Below are 26,523 nucleotides of genomic sequence, written 5' to 3' on the forward strand. Positions count from 1 at the left end.
ATGCCAGCCCTGGGGGGAAACTGCCCCTCAGCTCTGCCTCCCTGCGCTGTCTAGGCCTCAGCCTCGCGCTCTCCTGAGTGGGGGTCTCCGGCTCAGGCTCGCCCCCAGGAGCCATGTTTGCAGATGGAACAGCAGGAAGCCCTTCCGTGCCATCCCTGAGCCAGGAAGCCTGCAGGTCCCACCAGTTCCTGTGGGAAATCCTCACTTTCGGACCCGAGGCCTCCTACGCTCTAACGTGCCGGCAGCCCCAGCCGTCGCCTCCAGCACCCTCTTTCACTAGCCGGTGACTTACCTGGGCTGGGCCCACCTGCCTTTCCCTCTTCCCTCTTTGTTTCCCTGGGCGGCAAATGCAAATACGCAAACACACAAATCTATAGGGAGACACTGGACTTCAAGCAATGTGGCACACGCTGCCTAGGAGGGTCCCCTGAAGGCCGGCCCATCGTCTCCCCCCTCCATTCCTCCCCGATGCAGGGCTCACACGGTCCCGTCTGTCCAGATCCTTCCGCAAGCCACTGACATCCGTTCTGTGGGTCTTTGGGACCTTGGGCTGGCCGGTCACAGTCCCTCTTTGGGACTGCGTTTCCCTGCCTGTGGGGCTGCACTGGGGAGGTGGCATCACAGTGCGGACAGCGGCCCCCACCCCTGCCCGGAGCGTGTGGACTAGAGGCACTGGCAGGTGAATGCAGCCCTGGCTCTGTCACTTATCCCTGGCCGTGGGCACGTTACGGTAACTGTTTTCTTATCTGAAAAATAATAAAAGGCACCCACCACTTGTCTTGGAGCGTGGGGGTCAAAAACTCGTTTGCGTCAGCCTAGACTCTTGATACGGTGTGGCCCACCGATGCGGTTTCCTTTCCGTCTTAGGTAGTCCCCAATGAGTAACATTTTTGTGTCCGTGAAATTCTCACAATGCATCCCAGAGGTGGTGGTGTTATCATTACCCCATCTGGCCAGGGACGCCCAGACACATCAAAAACCTGCCTACATCACATGAGCGAGTGACAGAGTCAGAACCGGGACCGGGACCAGGACCAGCACCGGGACCGCAGCTTCCACCCCCACGCTGCCCCGCTCTCCCCTCTACAACGGTCACACCGCGCAGGCTGCCCGGAGCAGAGGCGGCCAGGGACAGGCTCTCTCCTTCGCATTTAGTCAAAAAGCCAGCTCATGGCCTGCTGCCAGCAACGGGCCACTTCTACGCAAAAAGCAGTGTGTGTTAGGGGCGCCTGGGTGGCTCAGGTCACAATCTCACCGTTCGTGAGATCGAGCCCTGCGTCAGGCTCTGTGCTGGCAGTGTGGAGCCCAGAACCTGCTTGGGATCCTGTGTCTCCCTCTCTCTGCCCCTCCCCTGCTCGTGCTCGCTCTCCCAAAAATAAATAAAAACAAACAAAGTGGCGCCCGCTAGGAAAAAGCAGCCACACAAGCTCAGGCTGCAGATTCAGAAGACCCCGGGGTTAATTCTGTTTCAGCTTCGGCGTTTCCCTGACTTCCACCTGGATGGGACCTGTGGCCTTTCACACCCAGCAGCAGGGCTCAGCCTGACCTGCCTGCTTCCAGCCGCTGGTGCCCCAGGAGGCTGGTGATGCAGCCCCGGTCCCAGCGTTTGCACAAGGGAGAGCAAGGACATGTGCCAAAACACAGGCAGGCAGACAGCTGGACCTGAGCACTGCTTCCGCAGTCGGGCCTTTCTGGGCTGGTTCCTCCATCTTGGCTGATACGGCTCCGTCGGCCCTCTACAACCTAGCTCGTTAACGGTTTGTTCAACAAGGACTTATTCCCAATTTCTTACTCTGAAGGAGGCAAGCAACGGAGAGAAGTTATTTCTAGACCAGGTCACATAGGAACATCCCGGTAAGGGCGCCTGGCGCAGCTGATCTTCAGCTGTGCCCGAGACTCCGAGGTCAATGCCGGCGGGGTCAGCAGGACCCCCACCCCAGTCACTCGCGTGCTCTGCTTCTGAGGCCGGTCCCCTCTGCCCTCTGCTCCTACACTGAAATGGGCTCCCACACCTGCGGCCAGCCCTTCCAACTGGGGGTGGGCACCCCAACAGCTTGGTGGCACTCCGGCGGTACGTGGAGGAACGGAGAACACGGACCACCGGGAGCGTCAATTTTACTGAAAAGTAAGGAATTCAAAACAAGGAAATAAGCACAGATACATCGAGGAGCAGGACATGAAATCCACGTGAGTCTGGAGTGTCTTCAGGCCACACCGCAGCCCACTTGGTGGTGCGGTGGGGGGTGGGGGGGAGGGCTCCTGGCCGGTGCTCACGCCCACCCACGTCCTCGGAGCCCTGCACTTCCTGAAACGTTTCGGTCTTTCCTGCCTCTCTCTGGTGGTCCCTTTGCTGGTGATGCGGCACGTCCCCCCTTGTGCCCCACGGGCCCACCTCCTCTGAGGCCTGCTCTGGGGCGTCCACAAGGCACCCCTGACATCCTCACAGGGAACATTCCTCCTGTGAGCCTGACCCGGCCTGGCGCCTCGGCTGCCTTCTGTTCGAACTGAGTAGGTGCCTGCCTGCGCCCCTGCCGGACTCTGAGCACCTTGCGTCACAGAAACACCCTGTATTTATGCTTCCGCGTCACCGTGTGGAATTCTCAAAACAAGGTGACAAGCTGTTATTATCACTCTGTGTGACAGATCAGAAAAACAGAGATTCAGAGGTGTGAATCACCCATCTAGATCGGTAGTCAAGTTGGGTCAAGATTCTTGGGAATCACGGCTACACCTTTCTGCCGCCCCGAACAGGGCCTGCGCGGCTCGGAAGCGGGGAGACAGGCAGGGGCGCCGTCAGCGCACGGTGGTTACGGAGGCCAGCCGTCAGAGCAAACCATCACCGACTCCGTCTGGGAAGAAGTCAGAGTGGCACGGGGGCGGGGCGGCCGGAGCCGATGTGCCCAGGCCTCGGGAAGCTGCAAGCCAGCTGGGAATCTGCTGGGCCCCTGCTGAGAGCCACGGCTCCCGGGCAGAGATCGCCAGGCCGTGATTCCTCGCCTCTGAAGATGTGGTTGGCAGGGAGAGGAAGCTGTGAAGGCCCGGGCCTTGGGGGCTGCTTCCTGACCGTCCAGGGGAAGGCCTATGCCTTACTGTGCTCAAAGCTGTCCCTGAAGTCCTGGCCGTGCCCATCCCCAGCCTCACCTAGTCTCCCACAGAGTCGAGGATGCGCAGCGCCCCTGTGGAGAACTCCGGCAAGTCTCTGTGCCTTTGCACTTGTGGCTGCCTCTTTTCAGAACCGCTTCTCTCTCTTCTCGCTGGCAAACTTCTATCCACACTTGGGAGACCCAGATCAGGCTTGCCCCCCACAGAGGCTTTCCCGACGGCCCTGTCCCCCTACCTCAGCCCGCGTGCCAGGCCTGTTCTCTAGGCTCCCACAGGCCCTGTGCTTCCCACCTGCCACAGCGCACCGCCCAGTTTCCCTTCTCCATCTGACCGGGCCCCAGGAACACAGGAGCCTACCTTTCTCATCTCTGCGTGCTGGGTGTCCCGCCCAGCACGGACGCCCCGCAAATGTCTGTTCGCTCACTTATCACACAAGTATCACTGTGCCGGGCGCACACGCTGCTGTCCTGGAACTGACGCACCCGGGACACGCATGGAGCAGGAACACAGCAGGTGAGAGAACTGAAGTGGCAGGTGAAGACTAGTGGATGTGTGAGCAGAGGTGGGAGGGAAGGAGCCACGGGCTACGCGGAGGGAAGAATATTCCAGGCCGAGGGGCATCAGGTCTAAGACCCAGTGTCAGGAGCAGGCGTGGCATGCTCGGGGACGCAACAAGGAGGCCAAAGTGACCGGAAGGGAGTGAGGCAGAGCGGGAGGAGGTGGGCTCGGAAGGCGCCAGGGCCGAGTGGTCTGTGCAGGCCTTGCTTTGGATTTGGGTCCGGTTCTGAGCAAGACTGGACGTCCCTGTAGGGTCCCGAGCAAGGGCTGCCCCGACCTGAGCTAGACTTGAGAAGGTTCATCTGCTTGCATATGAACATGGACTATCACGGGCTCGGCGTAGAAGCAGACAAATGAAGCAGGTGTCTACTGTGAAAACCCCGTCGCCTGCTGAACGAACATAATGGGTGAATGAGGGCAGGCCGCAAACAGGCAGGGGACAGGGCCTCAAATGCTCACACCTTGTCCCCTCCAGAAACTGCAAGCTGTACCCCAAGTTCAGCACTTGGGTTTGGGAGTCCTTGTGACAGTTACTCACTAAGATAACATGAGCTGGCGCTTGTCCGGTACGAGCTACACTTGGCAGAAGGCTGACCTGTGAAGTTATCGTTCTTGAGGAAAGAAACAGACACCAGGTGAGAAAAAGAAACGGGATGCTAGTGAGTTTTTGACTTACTAAAAGGCCCAGGCTTTTGGCCATAAAGATGGGCCAGGCCGAGTGCCCATAATAGTCAACCCAGATCGAGCTGGGTTATGATGGACAGAGCCTGGAGGCCACCAGCTGACCCAGGGGTTCGGCTCTTCTGACAGGCACTCTGGTCTGATGGGAGAGACAGGGACTGGCGATTAGGAGGCTGTGGCTATGTCCCTCCCCAGCGTGGCCTGAGGGCAAGTCACTTGCTGCTGTGAGCCCTCGTTTCCTCATCCCTAAAGTGGGGACAAGAATCCCTAACGTCCCCCTGACGGTCGCAGAGGCCGCGTGAAGACCCAGTGGGATGAGCAAGCGGGTGGCGTGTGGGAAGGGGTCATGTCCTCTCCTCGAGGAGCGGGGCCCCACGTCTTCTCCCACACCAGTCGTGCCCCTGCCCTCGTTGAGGGGCGAGGTCCGAGGACGGCGTCGGGGGACAGGGTGCCCCAGGGACAATGACACCGCACTGGCATCCTCGGGGCGCTTCGCAGCTGACGGATCACATCGTGAAGAGGGAACTGGGGCGGGGGGGGGGCATGGCGGCTGGCTCGAGGCGCACGGGCAGGAGCCGGAGAGGCAGGCCACGCGCCGTGCCAAGCGCTGATCGGGCACCGTGTGCAGGCCGTAGCTACGGGAAACCGAGAGCCCCAAAGAAATCTCCCCATTAGCGTTCGGGAGAGAATCCTGGGGCCGTGGGCAGCCGGCCTTCCTCTTCCAGGAGGTGAACTGCAAACAAAGCGGCAGCTCTTTAAAGGGAGATAACGGCGGGGTGTCTGGAAATTGGGGGCCCCCAAGAGGGATACAGAGTGCCGTCAGTGTACGGCGGGAGACCCCGACGTCGGGCGGAGCCTCTTCCCAGAGCCTGTATTTCAAGTCCCAAACCACCGAGACCTGCCCCACCCTCCTTGTTGGCTGCTCCTGGCTCGGTCCCACCGTGCAGCCGGCGTGGCCCTGGCTCCCTCTCGGCCCCGCGTTCCCGAACACCCGGGCCGTACGGCCCGACCTCCCTCTGTGTCCCAGAGCAGGGCCCTCAGAGTCACCTCAGGAGGTGATGTCGTTAGCTGACTTTTCAAACACGCATAAAAAGCGAGTAACTTCAAACGGTTACAGTAATTCACGGGTGACAAGGCACTGCACACACGCCGTCTCACGTTACCCTCACGACAACCCTGTGAGGTAGGTGCGATGAACCCGTCGCACGCGTGGAGAAACGGTCCCAGAAAAGCGCGGCGACTTGGCCAAGGGCACACCCTCGGCACAAACCGTGCTCGGGCCCAGATCCGCCCGACTCCACGACCGACGTGCACACGCCTCAGGGCCACCAACGGCTGTAGGTCCGTGAACACGAGGCTGCTGGCCGGGGAAGGTGCCGTCCTTCGCTTAGGGCTGGTGGTAGGAGGGCCAAGGTGACGGGTGCGATTTCTGTGTGAGACAATTCTATTTGCCATGTCCCTCAATCACAGATAGCACCCCTCACCTTGCGCCCAGTTTCACAGGCTTGCGAGCGGTGCTGGTTCGGGAGCGCCGTCTTGGTCTGCAGAGGGTGGCGTGATGGCAGGAAGCGGCAGGCTACGCGAGGCACGCAAGACAGACACAGGGGCGAGGCGGCCAGCTCACCCACTCACACGCCCAGAGGTGTCCGTCCTTCCTCAGGGCGCTGGAGATGTGAAAAGCAAGGTGCCTGTCTTCGAGGGGCTCACAGTCTAAGAACCAGTGGGACGGAGGACTGCGTGTTCAGAGCCGGGGAGCGAGCCCCGAGGTCCCCTGGGGCGCCTGGAGGCTCCCCAAGCACAGGACCGTGAAGGAGGGGCAGGCCAGCAGCACACAGATGAGGAACCACAAGCAGGGCAGCGCGGACAGGGGACAGCATGGCACAGGCCGGGGAGGGGCTTATCAAACTGACCCCGGCTGTGCAGAAAGGTCACGTTGGAAGCACCGGCAGGAAGGACAGATTGAAGAAGGGAAGAGAGGCTGACCACTTAGGGTCCTGCTACAAGCCTGCAGGGGACAGACAATGAGTGCGTGGGCTGAGTCAGGGATGTGTCCCGGGTTGGGCACAGTGCACACCTGCATCGGCGTGAACTGTCCAGGGCAATCGAGCATGGGATTGGGGGCCTGCACTGAGTCCCACGACCCAGCCAGCCCCTGGGTCCTGATGTGCTCGCTCAACCTGGCACAAAGATGGCAACAGCTCTGAAGTTAGTGTGCTGGTTTCTGAGGGTCCGGAGACAAACAGGACACTTAATGACATCCAACCAGACTGGATTCCCATGTTGGGAACAGTGGTGTGAACCTTGGTGACGGAGGCAGAGGTGAAGCACGGGGCGTTGGGGTGGATGAAGCTCCCATGCTGGCCGGAGAGGCTTCATCTGAGGGACAACTTTCGGACAGGAGGAGTGGGGCCTGAGCGTGTGGGGCGGCGAGCGGGGGCCACAGCAGGGGCGTTCTGGGAAGCATGGCGACGTGCCCGTCCCACCTTCTGTGAATCTTGAGCACAGAGGCTAGTCAGGAAGCGGCCACCAGAGCGGGGTGGGGGGGTGGGGGGAGAGACACGGGAAGACGCGGGCCTTTCAGGTAGGGCCATGCCGGCCTAGGTTCTTGTGTCTCAAGTGAGGCAGAAAGTGCCAAGGGCCTGAGCAGGCGGGAGAGGAACACAGCCAAGGGTTTTTCTGTAGGGGAAGAAGGTCGGTCCTTTTCCACAGGAAGGTTTACGAGAAGTGAAATTCAGCCCCGAGCGTAAGAGGCTGGGAGGTGGCCCGGTGTCCGAGTGTGAGAGGCCGGGAGGTGGCACGGGGTGGAGAACCAGGCCTGCCTCCACGAGGAGGTGTGACCGGGAGCCGCCCGCTGGGGCTCCTTCCCGTGCCCGTGTGGCTGTGGCATCGCGTACTGATTAAGGACGAGGACGCTGGGAAAACGCCGCTCATCCCGCACCAGGGCCGTCACCTCTTGGAATGTACCAATGACGTTATTACAAGCAAACCGGGAAAGAAAAGGATATTCTGTCACATTCCTTGAGGCCAACGAAAATATGTGCCTCGTCGTGTGTTTTAATTCCCTCCGTGTGGATTTCCACTAAGCTACCACGTTTTTCTTTTTCTTTCTCTTTTTCTCAGAGCCCAAAGGGGTACAATGGATAAAGAGAACGACTCTGGCTGCAGCAGGGCGAGGTCCCTGGCATACCTGTCTGGACCCTTGGAACTCCTCAAAATGACAGTTTGAGATTCCACCATTCCGCCCAGGAACTGTCGACAAAGTTGCCTTTGACTGTGCCGCTTCTGTCCCCGCCCCTGCCCAAGCCCCCCACACCAGGCTCTGCCATTCCGGGGAGCTCCCGGGTCTGGTCGGCGCCTCAGGCCTGCGGAGGAAGTCTGCCTGCTAGCACTGACGGGGGTCCGCGAGGTGTGAACTCATTTCCAGACCGCCAGCCTCCAGATCCTGCCATCAGCACTGCACTCTGCTGGACGCCCTCGATCTCATTTGAGATCAAGGTGAGGTGGCGTCACCGCCTCATTCTCCACAGGAAGGGACTGCGGCTCGGAGTCCTGGCCGGGAGGAGACAGCCTGCCTACAGTGGCCGGGCTGCTCCCGGCTCCTACCCGGGGCTGCGGCTCTGAGTTACCGCCTGCAGGTGGCCGCTGTCCCAGGCAGCCCGTCCTGCTACAGAAGTCCAGGCGCTGGGACACATGTATTCCAGTCCACCCCCTGGGGAAGGGGCTCCTTCCTCCAGCCCTGGGTACGATGACTGCCTAGGAAGTGTTCGTGGGCCCCAGCCCCCGGTGATCTGTGTGCAAGGCCTCACATCCACTGTGGGGGTTCCGGCTCGGTCACAACGTGAAGGTGGGCCAGCTACCCCTGTCACTCCCTACTGGGAAAGGCTGTGACTTTGGGGTGAGTTGGAGGTTGCTGGATCTTCTGCTTTGGAAAGTTTCTTGGGGTCTTAGTGGGAGTTTGAGAAGTGAACCTTCTGTTTTGGTCTGGGGTCTCCCCACTCTGCCCTGAGTTAACAGTAGGAAAGGTGAGGCCATGCGAAGGTGAAGTGAAGGATTCCGTGGCTCCTTGAGGCAAGAACGTGGAAGGGCCTGGGGCGCCCGGGTGGCTCAGAAGGTCAAATGTCCCAACTTCAGCTCCGGTCACGATCTCGTGGGTTCTTGAGCTCGAGCCCCGCATGGGGCTCTGTGTTGTCCGCTCAGAGCCTGGAGCCGGCTTTGGATTCTGTGTCTCCTTCTCTCTCTGCCCCTCACCCACTGCCGCTCTGTCTCTCTCAAAAAATAAACATTAAAAAAAAAAAAAAAAAAAAGAACACGGAAGGTCCTGCCAGCAAGGGCTGGCTGTTCTACCACCGGGAAGGTCAGACTGAAAGTCATCAGAATCAAAAGGGGAAACAATGGAGACACGAAGCTATTCTCAAGCCCTCAGGAGCATGGACTGTCACGTCTCTCCACTCTCTTCCAAAAGAACCCTTGGTCCTTGGTCCCAGAGAAAATGCTTTTTTTTTTTTTAAGTTTATTTATTGATTTTGAGAGAAGAGAGAGCATGAACAGGGGAAGGACAGAGAGAGAGAGAGAGAGAAAGAGAATCCTAAGCAGGCTCCGCACTGTCAGTGCAGAGCCTGATGTGGGGCTTGAACTCACGAACTGTGAGATCGTGACCTGACTGAAATCAAGTGGGATGCTTAACCAACTAAGCCACCCAGGTGCCCTGGAAAACTCTTTAAAAAAAAATTTTTTTTTTAATGTTTATTTTTGAGAGACAGAGAGAGAGAGAGAGAGAGACAGAGTGTGAGCGGGGGAGGGGCAGAGAGAGAGGGAGACACAGAAGCCCAAGCAGGCTCCAGGCTCTGAGCCGTCATCATAGAGCCCAACGCGGGGCTCGAACCCACGAACTGTGAGATCATGACCTGAGCTGAAGTCAGGCGCTTAACCGACTGAGCCACCCAGGCGCCCCAGGAAAACTCTGTTTTAGGAAGGAACGGGTGTGTCAAACCTGGGTCTCCAGGACTAGGGGAGAGATCTTGGGCACAGCCCCAGCTCTGCCCGTGACTCTGTGTGTGACCTGTGGCCCCCTCCCCTCACCGGGCCTCAGTTCTGTCATCTGTAAAATTACACTGTTTCACGGTGCCCAAGGTTCTCTCCAGGTCCCCACTCCTCGGCCTGCCTGGGCCTCAACTATCTGCCTCCCACACCAGCAGCGGCTTTGAGGAGGGAGCTCTTCTCAAAAGTTCACTTCCCCGGTGGCTGGATCCCCTCAGCTTGGGGTCCTTGTTTCAGGTGTCCCTAGAGCCCTGCGGTCCCAGAAGAGCGGGAGACGTTTGTGGTATTTTAAAAGAGAACGGGTGCAGTGTGATAGAAGAGTGCTGGCCCTGGGGACGAAAGATGCAGCAGGGCTGGGGGAAGCCGGAAGCCAAGAGGCTGCACTCACGGGACACCTGCGAGTGTCTTGGGCAGGAAGCGTGTCTGGCACTCCTCCGACAACCGATGTGCTACTGTACCCATTTTGCAGATGGAGTGACTCGTGCCAGGCAGTGGAGTAGAAATCGGAGCCAAGTGGGGAACAGCACACCCAGAGAGCACGGAAGCTCCCTGCCCCGTCCCCCCACCTTGTCCTGTGCTCTCCCCGTCGGGTCCTCCCCGAGTTACACCCTTTCTATTAGGCCTGTTCTCTCGTAAGTAAAACTCTTCCTGAGTTCCGTGAGCCACTCTTGAAAATTAATCAAACCCGGGGAGGGGGGCAGTTGTGGGAACCTCTGATTTACAGCCTGTTGGCCAGACGCACAGGTGACAACCTGGGCTCGACTGGCATCAGAAGTGAGTGGCGGGCAGCCTCGTGGGACTGAGGCTTAACCTGCGGGGTCTGACGCCATCTCCCGGTAGACAGTGTCAGGACTGAGTTAAGCTGTAGGGTTCCCTGCTAGCATCGCAGAACTGCTTAGCTGTGGAAACCACACACCGCTGTGTCAGAAGTGAAGGACTGCGGGCAGAGGAGACACGAAGGAGTAAGACAGGAGTGGCCTTCCTTCAACCAAACGGACATTCTTCCCACTGTGCCATGTGGCTCCTACCACACCTCCTGGTGTCCGGATGAGGAGAGGGGAGGGTGCTAATCCAGCTTCTCCTACTGACTGGCCAAGTGCTTGCTCCCTAGGGCCCTCTGGGGCTCAGTTTTCTCAGCTGTAAGATGGGCACAGACATGGCGCTCTCTACCTGGCCGGCCCTGCCACGTGACAATCAAATGAGACCGGCAGATGTGATCAAGAAGGAGACTGAATTTTGGGGCGCCTGGGTGGCTCAGTCGGTTGAGCGGCCGACTTTGGCTCAGGTCACGATCTCGCGGTCCGTGAGTTCGAGCCCTGCGTCGGGCTCTGTGCTGACAGCCCAGAGCCTGGAGCCTGCTTCAGATTCTCTCTCCGACCCTCCCCTGTTCATGCTCTGTCTCTCTCTGCCTCAAAGATAAATAAACATTAAAACAGAATAAAAATAAATTAAAAAAAAAAGGAGACTGATTTTTACAGAACGTCTGGCCCATCCATCCAGCCTCAATAGCCTCTTTCTATTATAAACATTTTATAACTCCCTGGTATCTAAAGTGAAAGTCATAGACTATATAACGCACCTACGTAAATTAGAAGAGAAGTAATGCCTTCGGCATACTCTAAGGAAGAGAGAGAGGAGGAAGCCAGAGTAAGGTTCACACAGCAGGATGTGAAAGCGCAGACGTGGCCCCACCAGCCAGACGCTTACACCTGCCCACAGGCTCACGGTGGCAAAGGGGAGCTGTGTGCATGGCGGACAATCTCACAAGTGACAGTGTTTCCAAGGCAGAAAGCAATTCTTGGTGACGCTATAGACAAACCAAAGCACGTTTTCTTTGGAAGTGGGTGGTAGTTGCATTCCTGGAGAATCCAGCACACGTTAAACCTGGGTGAGGGAAAAAGGAGCACTTTTTCTTAAAACAGAGCTAAGTTCTGACTCAGATCCTTGCGTTTTTTCACCTCCATGTGCTCGGAGGGACACGTACAAGCGATCCTCGTGTAGGACCTGCTTGTCACCACAAGCCGTGCAGCCCTCCCCACCCCTGCCCACCGAACCAGTCTCTCCGCTGTCCTCCTCTCGTGCTGAGAGGCACACGGGTCACCCACCTTACAGACGGAGACATCCAGGCCCAGAGAAGGGAAGTGATGGGGCCGCACGCCAGTAAGTGTCACGCCAGGCCCAGTACCACGGCCTCTCAGTCCCTGAGCAGATCGCAGCTCACCCATCACCACACAGAGGGGGCTGCGATCGGCCACTAGCTGGTGAGAGACCTCGGGGGACAACCGACACTCCATGCTTCACACGTGATCTCCACAGAGATCACTGAGCCTCACCGAGGCCACACAGCGAATGGCGGAACCAGGACCGGAGCCAGGCCTCCTGAGTCCCAGCCCAGAAGAACACAACCTGGGGACTCTGTCCCTCGCAGAAGGCTGACTCCCTGAGCTCTAGCTGTGTGTCCCTCCCGCCCCGCCTGAGTTCTGGGGGGTAGCGGTGACGGAGGCGGGGTGCGTGTGCAGGGCCAGGATGCTGGTGCGGCTGCCCAAGCAGGAGGCAGTGGGCGTGGCAGCAGGTAGGAGGCTGGGCTGCAGCACGGCCCACGGAGGGCTGGGCTCTCCAGAGCCCGGGGCTCCCCCGCGTCTGCATCCCCCGTCAGCCACAAAAGCAGCTCCAGGGTCAAATCGGAGTTCTGGGGAGAAACCTAAACTGAGTATCTCTAAGATCCTTCTCATCTTTAAGCTTATTTCTAAGTACAGATAAATATAAGCTCAATGAGGGAGCAAGGTACCCACCTGTGTGGTTTTTCCAAGGGAACAGCCACCCTGCTTTCCCAGGGAACTGCTGGGAATCATTCAGGGAGATGCTCTCTCCGCCGAGCACCTGACTCCCAAAGCACAGGGTAAAGATCACAACTGTTCCTGTTCCCGTGCCTATTACTTTTAACGCACAGGTACTTCACCTCACCGTAACGGGAGCGTCGCAAGGTTATGAGAAGTTGTCCGCGAGGGGGAAAAAAGGGAGGCGAGAGCCAAAGGGGACTAGACTCTACAGCGGCCCGGAGCACCGTCCCTCGCTGGCGGCACGGCTGTTCTGCAGACACGCACCTGCTGCCGGGGCAGGCGGCATCACGTCCCCCGGGGTTTTCACAACCAAACCAAGTTTGGCTCCTCAGTCAGGAGCCGTGACAACTGGGAAATAACTCACGGTCCGGGACAGAGCCATCAGCATTAACAAACAGGAGAAAAGGAGCACCAAAGCCAGGGACCTGATCAACAGCGAGAAGTAACGACCGAGAGTTCGACAGAGAGGGAGGAGATTTAAACAACAGCCACTGAACAAACAGGGGAACTTGAAGAGTAAAGTCCTCTGGGGCCGAGGAACGCAGAGGCTGATAACAGCCCCCGTGAAAAGATCATCGTGGGTTTCACAAGAGCGCACGTTTACGGGGCACGTACTGTGTGTTCTGGGCCCTGTATAGGGATGAGGGCAGCTAATCCAGGACGACTCGTGAGGCGTGGCGTAGGACAAGCATCCACTCTTTGCAGTTCAGGAGGCTGCGCGCGCAGAGAGGTCAAGCAGCTTGCCCCCCCCCCCCCACCGCCCCGCGGACGTGTGTAACTCCCGTACCATTCACACATCCGCAGCCCGCGGCACGCGGGGCCGTGAACTCCAGGCTGTGAACGCAGAGAAGGGTAACAGGCGACCCCTGCTCTCAGGGCGGGGCATTCGGGCACTTAGCGCTCCACAGCGTGTTGTGGGTGCCGTGAGTGCAGAAGCACCGAGAAGGTGCTGGGGTGCCCTGGGAACAGGGGCCTCTCACAGCAGCCAGGCTTGAGCACTACAGTTGGCAAGGGGAACGTGAACAGGGGAGCCCTGGGAGCACAGAAAGGGGGGTGCGAGGCCCAGATCGGGGAGGGGGCGTCGTGGTACACAGAAGTTCCAGGGAGAGGGAAATAGGAAGCACACAGGAAGCACAAGGAAGGAGGAAGGAATAAAGAGGGGCCGGAGGAGGGAGCCAAGAAGGTAGAGGGGGCTTCCGAGAGGAAGGCTGAGCTGGACGGGCAGGGCAGGGAGAAGCAGTGACGGAAAGAAACGTCCTCAGGGAGGGAGCAACAGCTGAAAAATGGTGGCATCCAACTCCTGTGAGGTCTAGATCTGTCCTTGGCTATGTGCCCTTCTGCCGGCTGCATATTCTGTGAGAAGACCACAAGCTCATCGGAAGGCTCCCCGTGTGCCTTTCTTGTCACTTTTGGCATCCTTTCTTTTTAAAAATATTCCTGAGAAAATTTAAAACGGCACCTTTTCCAGCCTCCTCAAACCCCAGAGCCACGGAATCCCGCCTCTCTTGGTTTCAAAGCAGGGACAGTAGCATGGTGGGTTCCAGGACCAGCAGACAGCAGGGAAATACGCTGGTCAGATGTGCCCTGGAAGTGGGGGAAGGCGTGAGAGGGGCCTGTGCTAACTGGGAAACCTCCCCACCTGCCAGCTTCTGGAAGCATCTGGGTCTTTTAACTCTCAGACCTCCCTTCCCTCCTGTAAGAAGCCAGATGAAGGAACAGCCCAGGAATCGCTCTGTGACCGACCAGCATGATTCTAGACGCTGAACTTGAAGCAGTTCCTCGAGTGGAAGGAGAGGTGCAGAGAATGAAAGAGAACGCGAGAGGGTTTTCTTCCCTGGCTGTGCAGACACGAGTAACGACAACGATTCCTAAGATGCGGACGGCGCAGACGCGACTTCACCGCAGTCCGGTGGGGAGGGTGCACTTATTATCACAAGCCTGATTCACACCACACGAGGCCACATGCCTCCGTTCATCTGCCGAAGGAAATGCAAGAGCCTTTTTGTCATTCGAGGACGCACACACTTTGGGAGCGGGAAGCCACACGGATGTGCTCAGCCTCAGCCACGCTGTCCTGCACCTAGGACACGCACTGCTGCAAATAACGGAACCGTGAAATCCCCAACGAACGGAAGGGAAACGTCCACCCGTACTGGCTAACAGAAACGCAAACTGGAACGAGGCGTTTTCCCTTGTCTTGTGTTTACTAGGATCAGCAAGAGTGTGACTGTCCAGTCCTGGGGAAGCCTGGGGCAGAGGATGACTGTCATACGTGCCAGGAAGAGTATCAGCTAGTGCACTCATTCTGGGAGGCATTTTGGCAAAATACGCCAAAGCTTTAAAGATGTATACGTCGCCTGACTCAGAAATGTGCCCAAGAAGAAACCGGATGCACCTGCAAGATACCAAGCATACATACAAACACCCACGGAAACAAGAAGGCCCGCTGTTACCTGAAGGGGACAGCAGAAGAATGGTACCTCGTGGTGCATCTTCAAGGCACCCGATGCAATACTCTGGCCACTTAGATGGAGTGAAGATCTGACCATCTTGGCACAGAGTAACACTCAGAAGACAGTGCTGGGTGAGAAAGGATCACAGACTGTATATACAGACTATCTCTGAGGAAGCTATTCGCTCACTTAGGAACATAAAACGTCTGGAAGGATTTATGGAGTGTCAACAGCACTCCTCTCTGGGTTGTAGGATTACAGGCAACGTTTGTTTGCTTGTATCTTCTACCCTCTGTGATAACCAAGGACCGACTTGCTCAGTGACTGCATGATGAGGGATCCTGCCTCCCGGGTGTGCTGGGCCCTTGGAGGGGGTAAGAGAACATTCCTCTGTTCTGGTTTCCGCACAGTGTCTTGCCCACTCCTAGTGACGGTCACAGGGACATGGTCCGTAAGCAGCGAAGCAGAACTCAGTCCCACCCGACACCGTACACAAAACTGCTAGGACTTACAGAGATCTTGATAGGTCCGTAGCCCTGCTTTCCCACATGGGGAAACCGAGGCCCACACAGAAGCATACAGGAGCAGTTGCCTATACAAGGCTACTGAGCTGTGAACTGCTATCTGTCGAGAGAATACACTGTCAGGGAGGGAAGCCGCACGGGGGCTGGGCTGGGCGTCCAAGCGCAGCCTGTAAACATTACCCCCTGCCCGGAAGCTGGCTTTAACCAGGCAGTGGTGAGCTCCCCCTACAGACAGTGCACAGAGCGAGCCCGGGGGAGTGCTCCCTGGAGTCGATGGCAGCGACACAGGGGTCGTGACGATGCAGACTCACCCACACAGGGGCCGTGTCTTCAGCTGTCCTCCCGCGCTGTGTGCACTGCCGAGCCCAAGCCCCTGCCGTCCCCAGCGCGGGACCATCCGCTGAGGCAGGGCCATGGAAAAAACACTGGATTTCTAGCCAGAAGCCCCAAACCTGTGTCTCAGTTCCACCGGTAGGTTCTGGAAGCCACGTTCCCCTTTGTAACGGCCCGTGTCTTCACCTCCCCATCTGAATAAATGTGTGTAACAGTGACTGGCCTAACTACCTCCTGGTAACAGAAGCCGAAATATAAGCACGTGAGAGCGCAAGGAGGTACTTCCTTAGCCAGACAAGGTCTTTCTGCAGCGCTCACCCCCCGAGGCTGTTTGATTAGTGGGAAGTTTCCTCGAGAAGGGCGGGGAAGGGGCACATGGGAGAGATGGCTAAAAAACGGAGCCTAGGCGTTTTAAAACAGAGTATAGACATTATTATTACTCTAACCATCATCTGTGTCCTCCAACTAGGCTGAAGAAGTGCCACTCTGAGTCCCGAACTCAGCACAGGCCCATCCTTGTCCATCACACCCTGTCGTGCAGACCGTATGGTCTGCGAGCCAAGCTCTGTGAAGAACAGGGGCCAGCAACCTGCATGGACAACGGTGACCAGAGAGAGGCAGGAGCCTCCGTTTCCACCTACGGGGGTGACACGGAGGAGTGCGCCTTCTCCACACAGAAGACAGCCGTGCGCTAGGAACAGACAGCTCCTCCCGCCCCCCAAAAACACCTCCAGATGTCGGTTCCTGCAGAAAAAGCCCTGATAACCCAGTGATTGACTGCCCTTGTCCACAGAGACAATCCCCAAACCCGGAGATTGTGGGTCCCAAGGGAACCCTAAGCGAGCTCTGCGCCCGTCCTCCTCCAGAAACCGAAGCCACCAAGCTCCAGGCAATTATTTTATGTAACTTGCTAAATTAAGTTCCCTAGGCTGGGCCTGAAGTCGACCGATGAGTATGTGAACGTCACTGCTGCAGACAGACCGATGCTGTGGGTACCAAGGAACAATGTTAATAGACAGGTCTTCCAAGGGTCGAGAGCCCAACCGTCACTTTCGTGCAGGCGTTAGGCAGCAAAAATACTACTGGGTTGGGCCCATTCTTTCTCTAGAGTAATCTTAAGAATCCCGGCCCCAGTGGGCCTCACTAGGTGGCGAGGCAGGAGGCAGCAAAGAAAGAGCGCAGGCTGTGGCTCCCTGCCGGCCTTTAGCCACAGACGGTGCGGACTGCTGAGCGAGTGGGTCCCAGCTAATCCTCTGGTCGCTTTCCTCTCTGAGCCTCAGCTTGCGAACCCAGATGTCATCCGGGCCCTCGTCTCCCAGGGCTGGCTCGAGAGTCAGGTAAGAGGAGGGGCATGAAGACCATTCACTACCCGGTCCTCAGCATCTACCGTTTGCTCTGACGGGTGACCTGTTTGGATGCAGGCCTCTCGTGTCCGCCCGGCTCTCAAGACCCTGAAGGGACCACACTAGCGTCTGCCCACGGACAAGGAGGCGGAGGTGGGAACCGCCGAACAGGACCCATCCCGGGCAGACACAGAGTCTTAGAAAAGGCCACGGGCCCCAGATGCCTACCAGAGAGGGAAAGAGGGGCAGGTGAGCGCTTACGAGGCATCAGACACGACAGCGGGCCCTTGAGCCCTCTCCACAGCTCTGTGGCGGGACGAATAACCTTACCTGACAAGGAAGGACGCTGAAGCTTACGGAAGATAACCACATTTCACAAGAACAAAAGGCAAAGAGCCAGTATTATTTGTGCTCTTATCACATTCCAGGCCCTGGATGCTAAGTGCTTCATAAACACTTTCAAAATGAATCTTCGAAACCACCCTGGGAAGGAGGGTTTATTATCCCAGGGCCACAGGTGGCGGAACAAAGACTTAATAGAAGATCTCACTGCCCCCGAACAAGTGCTTTTTCCGCTACCGCGAACCGCCTCCCACTGAGGGCGGGTAGGAAGGGACTGCCCGGCACACCAGGGATTTAACAGAAAACAGCACAATGTCTGGCAGCGGGAGGGCATCTGCAGTGGCTGCTGGTGTTAAGCGCGCTCTAAAAGGCTGAACCACGGAGAGGAGAAAGCGCGGAACCAGGTGGCAGGGCGCCCCGCGGCGACAAGGAACCAACGACAGAGGCGAGCGATTGCCTGGATGAATCCCTCACGCAACGTCGAGGGAGAGAAATCAGGCACCAGGGACACACTATATGAAATACACACATAGCGAAGTTCAAACACAGGCAAACCGCTCTGTCGTCTCAGAAGCTGACGTCCCCCCTGCCCTTGGCGGGGAGGGGGAGGGACAGGGTCTCTCTGGGGACCTGCGGGTGGCGGCGGGGGGGGGGGGGGGGGGAGCAGGCACATACGCGTGTAAAAGCTCGCCGAGCGGCACACTTCCAGCTTCTGCGTGGTACCAGCAGGGGTCACACCGCAGGTGAAGGGGAAGCTAAAACCCTCTCGGTGCAACCAGATCTTCCACCAGAAGGTCACGCCTGCAGAAGCAGACGAACTGGGACAGGCCGCCACTTGTCACGGTGTGGGCTGTCAACGAGGCCACTCTCACCCCGTGACCCCACCCTCAGCCCAAGGAGGGCGGAGGAGCTCTGGGTTCCTCGCGGCCCTGCGTGAGCGACTTCCTCCCAACAGTCAGGGGCTCTCATCTGGCATCGAGGGTTGATTAGCTGACTTCCCTGTGACCAGGGTGAATGTAATAAAGATTTAATAAAGCAACGTGTAGTTTTTATTTAAAGTAAGCACTTGCCTTGCAAGGGCCAGTTGTCTGATTAAGTCAAAACTTTGTCTCTGCCCCTCGACATAGCCATCTGAACAGATCGAATGAAGCTTAGCGCTCACATCCTGGGGCAGATGAGGAGGTTCGGATCGGAAACCTTAAACCCAGCTCACTTCACCACGAAGCACGAGGCTCTTCGGTTTAGGAGAGAGCGCTCTGCGGGTATGGTTCTGCGTATGACCCATGGGAACATACTCAAGACGTCTTGTTTACTCAAAGAAAATTCTCCTAGAGTTTAACTTGTGCCCCAAAGCTGCGATCTGTCGGGCCCAATGGATACATAGAAGCCATCTCCCCCTGGGTCTTAGGTACCAAGCCCCTCCACTTCCCACCCCAGCTCCACCAGCCGCCACAGTGGGCGTAACACCGACAAACGCCAACACTGGGTGACGGATGTGTGTCAGGCAGCCTGCTAAGCATTTGAGACTTTGCGTGTTTAAATTTCAGAACCACCCCTAGAAGGCGCCCGGCCGGCTCAGTTAGTAGAGCGTGTGAGTCTTGATCTCAGGTTTGTTAGCTCAAGCCCCACGTTGGGTGTGGAGCCTACTTAAAAAAATAAAACAAAATCAAGTCTAAAAACAACCTTTGTCACCCCCATCTGACAGATAAGGAAACTGAGGCACAGAAAATGAAGTGACCTGTCCAAAGCCCGTCCCTTAGCTAGAATGTGGCAGAGCCACGACTCACACTGAATGGCATGACCCTAAGCCCTGTTCCTGACTAGCAGGCTCTACCAAGGTTAAGATCTCTGGCAAAGGGCAGGACCGTACCCGTGGGCATCCAGACACCCACGCCTTAGAAAGCTTCTGTCTTCCCTTGGAAGCTAACACTGCCAATTTCTAATAAAAGCCACAAGTGTTTTTGCCCTGCTTAGAGACTTATGCTGGCATCACCCGGCCCCGCTCCCTCCTCCAGGCCCCCGTTGACCCCAAGTACCAAGCCCACCCATCGTCTTCCAGGTCTTTGGGCTCTTCATCACGTGTGCCCGAGGCCCCAGAAACCCTGCAGGGGGCTCTCCCCGCACACGCCAGCGTTCAGGCCTGGATGCCCTCGTTGTCCCTCTGCCTCACATGCCTGCTCCTCCTCTGCCTCGTGAGCCCCCTCACCCTTCAGAACCGCAGCCCAGATTTCTGCCCTATGCCCCCTGCATACCTGCCCAGGGAGAGCACGTATGAGGCACCACATTAGCAGTTTAGGGATGTACCTACTCCAAGTGCTAAGTGTCTGGAAGGGAAGGACACCGCCTGCTCATTACTTACCTGTTCTGCCTGGCCAGTCCCTTATACTCAGTAAACATTTAGTAAAAGTTTATTGACCATAGGAATGAAGAATTCATGAATAAATCATGTGTTTGTTCCCTCCCATCTCTGCTCAAGACGTGCTCTAGAATACGGAAGATAATAAACATAAAACGTATCTGGACGCAGAGCTTCAGGAACGCACCGACACAGAGCAACATAGTTCACAAAAGGCAAGAAGACGTGCCCGTCTTCCTCTCTTCCTTCCAACTGTTAACATCTTTAATGAAACATCTTTAAATCCGGCAGCAGGCCTCTCTGAGGACCCACACAGCATCAGCCTGACGCGGCGGCGGGGCTGGGACACCAGACAGCCAGTGCCGTTGGAGGGTGCGGGTTGGGGGGGGGGATCTCTGCCCCAGGCCAAGGCAGAGTCCCGCTTACCTCCTTCCTGGGAATTCATGATGTTCAGGGCAAACAGCATGGCATTGGAGAACGTGGTCGCCTCTTCCTTACTCGCGAAGTTTAAGCCGTATACCTGGCGGGCATCTCGCCACTGGTGGAAAGTCGGCGTTGCCTGATTGTACTTCAGCCCTTTCACGATTGAATAATTGATCACAACCTGGGGGCGGGGGGGAGCGGGGAAGACAGAGAAATGCGTGTAAATAAATAAAAGGTAAGTGAGCTGGACACAGCAGCTCTGGGGCAAGGATAGTGTGTCCCCTGGGGCTACCAGGGGACACAGAGGCGGGGGTGGGGTGAGAAGAAGGGGACCGCGAGGCCAGGCAGCTTTCCAGTGTGATCTACGCAACGGCGAGGGTTTGAAAGCCAGCTGTTTCTTCTAGGTAAATAATTATGCTCCGGATGGGAGGCCGGAGCTGGGAGTCAGGTTCTCGGGGTCCAGGTGCTGGTCCTCGCTCACAGCCACACCCCCTACAGCAGTCACTTCTCTGGGGCTCAGTTTCTCCAATTATAAAATGGGGGTAGTAATGCTCTCCCAGCCTAGTGGGGCTGCTGGGAAGGCCACGCTGCGATGCACGTCTTATCTAGATTTCTAGGCACAGAGACCCCCAAGGGCGAGAGCCTTCCGGCTCCTATCTCTGCCTCCCGTGTGCACAGTGTCTCGTACTTCGGCTGCATTAAGAAACGGGCTATCAGTTAACAGGCTCAGTTAGAAAAGCGAAGGTGCCGCACAAACGTACAGCATTGCTGATCCACTGGCAAACCTCGGCTGCCCACGAGGAGCCAGCCAGGCCCAGCAGGGAAGGTGGAGAGCAGATGGGGGCAGAGCCCGGACCTTCAGGTGCCCGCAAGCAGCTGGGGGAGTCGCTCCAGGTCGGCCTGGCCTTGCAACTACTCTCGCAGACACTTAATGGGGAAGTATTTCCAAGTTCTTCGAGGTGACACGTAGTAAGTGTGGCTCGGGGAAGGTGGCAGGAGGCCCGGAGCCGCTGTCTACGGCTCGTCACACGATCCGACCTCATGGAACTTAATAGTCACCCCTTTTCTGACCTGGAAAGTGGGAAGAGTGGACACGCCTACGGCATGGCAGCCTCATGGCGCGTCGCGAGGGTTAAATCCCGCGCGTGCGAGCACCGAGAGACAGCAAGCTCGCTGCAGACCAAAGTATGCAAGCAGAGCGTGGACGAGGCTGTGGGTGACGCCACGGGAAGGGTCTGCTTTAGGAGACATTCAGGATCGCTCGGCCTCCACTGGCTCTGAGGCTCCAGGTTCTGTGATCTGAAGCTGGACCTAACCCCGTCTGCTGCCCCCGCGGGCCAGGGAGGTGAGCTCAGGAAAAGATTCATAAACGCAAAGGGACGTGGCCAAGCCGCCCTGCTAGCGGGCTAGGCCCTAAGACGCGACCCCTGATTTATCACTCTCCTCGACGGCTCCATTCTGCCGCGCTTTGGGTAAGGTAAAGCCAGAGGACAGCAAATACGGGCACTATCCACAACAGCTTTTTTCCAAGTCTTAGCCAGGTGGAAGGTGGGTCTGGGGCATCCCACAGTGGAGGGGGAAGAGAGAGAGAGAGCGAGCACATGTGAGCTCAGGCGAGCTGAATCAGCTAAAGAAACAACTGTTTCACATTTTGGCACAAAGTTCCTGGGGTGGCTCTCTCTAGGGTTAGCTCCAGATCACCAGAAAAAGGGCTGGAGGCTTTGTGGCAAGTATGCATGAGAAGGGGCACAGTGACTTCTGGTTAACCATTCTTTTCTTCTGGAAGTTTATTTATTTTTGAGAGAGACACAGAGGGAGCCTACGTGAATGGGGACGGGCAGAGAGAGAGAGGGAGGGAGGGAGGGAGAGAGGGAATCCCAAGCGGGCTCCGCACTGTCAGCGCAGAGCCCGACGTGGGGCTTAAACCCATGAACCGTGAGATCGCGACCTGAGCTGAAATCCAAGAGTCAGACGCTTGGACTGAGCCACGCAGGTGCCACCTCCCACTTTTTTTTTTTTTTTTTTTAAGTTTCTTTATTTTTGAGAGAGTGAGACAGAGAGAGTGAGAGCGAGAGAGTGCTGGTTAGCTGCTTTTAAGATGAGAGCACACTCGCGGCGGCAGAGTGGCCTGGTAGGTCCTGCTCTTTTCTGCCGCGGGGAGTCCCTACCAGCAGTTCTGTGTTCAAGTGTCTCCGCTTTTGGTGCTGCACTTTTAGAGCCGAGAGCCAACCAGAGCAAGCCAGAGGGAAATGTTTTCGGTGGAAGGAGGTCTGGAAACCACATTACAGTCAAGAATGGTTGGGGGCGCCTGGGTGGCTCAGTCGGTTAAGCGGCCGACTTTGGCTCGGGTCATGATCTCGCGGTCTGTGAGTTCGAGCCCCGCGTCGGGCTCTGTGCTGATGGCTCGGAGCCTGGAGCCTGCTTCGGATTCTGTGTCTCCCTCTCTCTGACTCTCCCCTGTTCATGCTCTGTCTCTCTCTGTCTCAAAAATAAAAAATAAATGTTAAAAAAAAATTAAAAAAAAAAAAAAAAGAATGGTTGAGGGATCTTGAGGCAAGATGAGAGGAGGCTTTAGAGGGTCACAACGACCGCGCCTGGTCTGTTTTGGTAAATGTTCGGTGCAGACGTGAGAAGACTATATTCCACCTTCTATACTCTGCCTGTGGTTTCTATAAATGTAAATTAGGTCACGTTGGTTTATAATGCTATTTTCTATCTCTTTACTTATTTCCGTCTGCTTGTTCAGTCGGTTTCTCGGAGGTCTGATTAGAAGCTTCAACTCTGCTTCCGGATTTGTCCATTTCTCTCTTTAGATCTGTCCGTTTTGCTTTATATGTTTTCTTTGCTATCTTAAAAAATTTTTTTTACATTTATTTTTGAGACAGACAGAAAGCACAAGCTGGGGAGGGGCAGAGAGAGAGGCAGATGGGAACTAAGGCGGGCTCCGGGCTGTCAGCAGAGAGCCCGACGCGGGGCTCAAACTCCAGAGCGATGAGATCATCGCTGAAGTCAGACGCTCAGCTGACTGAGCCACCTAGGCACCCCTGTATGTTTTGAACATATATCATTAGATGTGCACAACTTTAGGATTGTTCTTTCTTCATTTTCCTTTGACCTTTTTATCCTTAAAAAGGTCCTTGTTTACCTTTAGTAACACTTCTGGCCTTAAAGCCTATCGTAACAGTAACACATTCACACCAGCCCCCTCCTGGTCGGCGTTGGTAAGATTTGCCTTTTCCCACTCTTCCACTTCAGTCTGTGTCCTTATCAGCTTTATTTGCAAAATGATTCTCCGAGATTTGGAAGGACTGATCTGGACAGCTGCTGACAGAGAAACTTATGTTAAGAGGTCCTACGTTGTTTTGTGCACGAGCCCACAGTTAGCAAGCCTGCGCGTTTATTTGGGGCACGGGTGTAGGACTCAGTGAGGGGGCCTTCTCTGTCTTCCAAGGGAAAACGAGCCTGCTTCTGAGGTCTCTGCGGACAAGCAGTCAAGGGCCCTTGACAAAAAAAAAAAAAAAAGACACTTAATGGTGGAAAGCAGTCTCCCTGACCCACACATTCACCTCGGTCTAAAAGCCACAGAACCCACAGGTTGGTCGCTCATCCAAATCTCTACCTAAGAAGGGGCGTCCTTCCCAGACTTCTTACCAAGCAGCCAGCCAGCCTGTGGGCTTGCAAAGCACTGCGTTCCACCCTCCAACAGCGTGCGTGGAAGAACGCATTTCCTGCCACGGAGCTCAAACCTTCATAACAGTGTCCACATGCCATTCCTAGCCCCGTCTCGGGGGTCCACAGAAAAGCATGCCTTCTCCTCCACGCACAGTCTGTGGGCGGTGTGGACACCGTGGCCCTGCCCCTTCGGCCTTCTCCTCTCCTGGCGACTCTCTCTTGCTCCCCCTTGAGCCGTCCCACAGTGCAGTGCTGCTGGCAGACCTGTGACCGTCCGGGCGCCCTCCCTTTACAGATCCCAGCCTGTGGCACTTGGGTTCGGTCCCGACATTCCAGGTGAAGTCTGACCGGCACATAGAGAGCGGGGCTATAAGCCCCCTTCCTCTGGACCCCTGGTATTAATTCAGCCTGACAGCTCGCTAACATTTTTGGTGCCATCACTCATTCTCAACTACAAACCTTTTGGTATTTCTTCACCTGTAATGTGAGACTCGGGTTAGCCCTCCGCTAACGATACTACAGTGTGCCCGTCCCTCTCGCCACAAATGATCACCTGGCTTTCTATCTGCTTATTGAGCAAAACAGGGGTGATAATTCATACACTGTTACCCTCTGGGGTTCCTGGGAGGCTGAAATAATAGACATGAAAAGTGCTGCATGAGCCATACGGCGCATGAAATGTGCATGATGTCCTGACTGGGTTATAAACCCAGGGATCTCTGCCTGTCCTGAAATGTTTGACCTCGCGCTCCATACGGACTGGAAACCAGATCTGTGGAAATCAATCTTTTCTCTGGAGGCGCAGAGGCGCCACTGTGGGCCAGGTTTCCTGCCACTTTCTCTAGGGCCTTGGCTACTAAGAACGCCTTTTCTGTTCCCAGGAACACAGCCATCCATCTGGGGAAAGAGTGTCAACCACATTCCAGGAACCTGCTGCTTGAACACGCAATTCCAGGTGGAAGGCTGTGCCGGCAACTTCTATGTCAGCCTCTGGGAGTCTCTCAGAGTCAACAGAGCCTTCAAATTTCTCCAGGACATCACTGAGGCCCGCTGCCAGTCCCTCCCCACGTGGGGGAAAAGGTCACCTCCCAGAGGAGCCCCGACGTGTGCTTCCTGCCGAGGCCCTGGAGAGCAAGGTGCGTGTTGGCTTCGAGGAGTCCCGTTCTGCGGCGCCCGGCCATTTCCAGCACACTGCGCTGTCTTCCTAGTGTGCCCGGAGGGCAATCAAGAGGTGGGAAGGGCACGGGAAACTTGTCATAGTAAAAGCAATCACCCAGGGACCACCCACGGAGATTCAGGAACCGCACCGGGTAACGGGCCTTACGTCAAAGCCACGTAGTGGGGAGGTGCCGCCCTCCCAGCCGCCACCCAGGGGTGCTACGGAAACGTGGCAGATGTTTTTGGTGGTCGCCATGATTGGGGCTGTATATCCTGCGATACGTGGGACAGGGTACCTCTGACAGGTGGAGCCAGAACCAATGAATTGGAAGAACAGGGAAGCAGCTTCTGGAAGATTTCTAGAAAAACCTTGCTAGCAGTAAGGCTCTTCGACCAGGGAAAGTGATGCCTCTGAAGGTATCAAGAGCTCCAGGCTGGAACCTTTATGAGGGGTCCTGAGGTGGGGCTCTCCCTTTCAGCCACAAGAATCTGAAACTTAACAGGGCTGTTCTGGGCAAAGCAGAAACCCATTCAATAGGCAACATACTAAAAACAAGAGTCCTAAGTTTCTGTTCTTGGTTTTCCAATTGCTAACACGCTGATTCTTGCAGAGACAACAGCTAACCTGCTGCTCAGTTTAGCAAGGGCTTGGCCGACAAAGGATGCCCAGAGACGTTATTTGGGTAGAGTTTTTCATAAATGCTGAAACCACAGAACTGTTAATTTCACTGCTAAAAATGTCCCTGTCGATCTCTGAGAGTTGAAGGAAGAACACTGAAGTAGCAACCAGAGTCACTGTGGTTAAGTTACATCAAACCCTTCTTCCACATCTCTATTTTAGTCCGGGTCATAGCACACTACTCTGCCTGAGCTACGTGGGCACGACTACTCCTCACACACACAGGCGGACTAATCTTGTGTGTGTTTGCACAGACTCACCAGGCACACTCACGAGCCGCCTGGTCTGATATGCCCGGGATGTGCTCTTAGGGACAGAAGTGATCTCAGACTCTTCACGTCACCTTGATATTCCTTCCAAAGCAACACTCTGGGGGCCGAGGAACCAGACCTTTTCACAGCGTATCACTTATGGCCACGCAGGCGGAAAGTAACACTAACACGGTCTGCAATATCGTTTTCAGAGCCGTTTCACATCCATTATTTTATTCTATGTTATATTATGTTATATATGACAACAACACAGCGAGGAAGACAGAGTGGGGATGACCCTCTCTATAAGACAGGCGTGAACAATGAAGTTCAGAACAGATAGTTTGCTCAAGGTCTCGTAGGAGAAGATGGGGGCAGAAAGTGAACCCAGATCTTCTGACTCCAAATTTTGATTTTATTTATGTATTTTTACCTATTTTCACTATATGTGTGTGTGATGGGGGGGGGGGCATACGCCCTTGAGTATAACCTGTGGCCCCAGCACTCACCTGCTGATCCTGAAGCTTGACCCCAACGACTCTGAAGGTGTTGCTGGCAGTGTTGTGGTAGATGTTGATCCGGCTGAATCCCTGCTGGCCAGCTTTGATTGGTACCCATTTCTTACTGGTGTCATCGTAGACCATCACGGAAGCCCGGGCTTGGCAGATACTCTGTTCACTGCAGACCAAGAGAAAACTTAAGCGTCAGCCTCAGCTGTAAGGGTTCTGGAAGCCAGCTTTCCCTTTTCAGAAACGGAGGCCGACCGCTCCT

At 56.2% G+C, this 26,523-nt stretch overlaps 1 protein-coding gene across 3 annotated transcripts in view; it reads right to left on the reverse strand.

Annotated features, from left to right (window-relative positions):
- The window catches only part of EVL (Enah/Vasp-like), a 151,854-nt gene that overhangs the window by 31,364 nt on the left and 93,967 nt on the right, over positions 1-26,523 (reverse strand). For all 3 annotated transcript variants that reach the window (XM_086708822.1, XM_086708821.1, XM_025918839.2), the window contains exons 2-3: positions 26,262-26,430; positions 19,996-20,173 (exon numbers count right to left, since the gene is read on the reverse strand). In XM_086708822.1, coding sequence (XP_086564948.1) covers positions 19,996-20,173; positions 26,262-26,430 — 347 coding nt within the window. The remainder of the gene's footprint in view (positions 1-19,995; positions 20,174-26,261; positions 26,431-26,523) is intronic.

This window comes from Puma concolor, chromosome B3, assembly GCF_028749965.1.
Source record: "Puma concolor isolate L17-30 chromosome B3, mPumCon1.1.hap2, whole genome shotgun sequence".
NCBI classification, from domain to species: domain Eukaryota; kingdom Metazoa; phylum Chordata; class Mammalia; order Carnivora; family Felidae; genus Puma; species Puma concolor.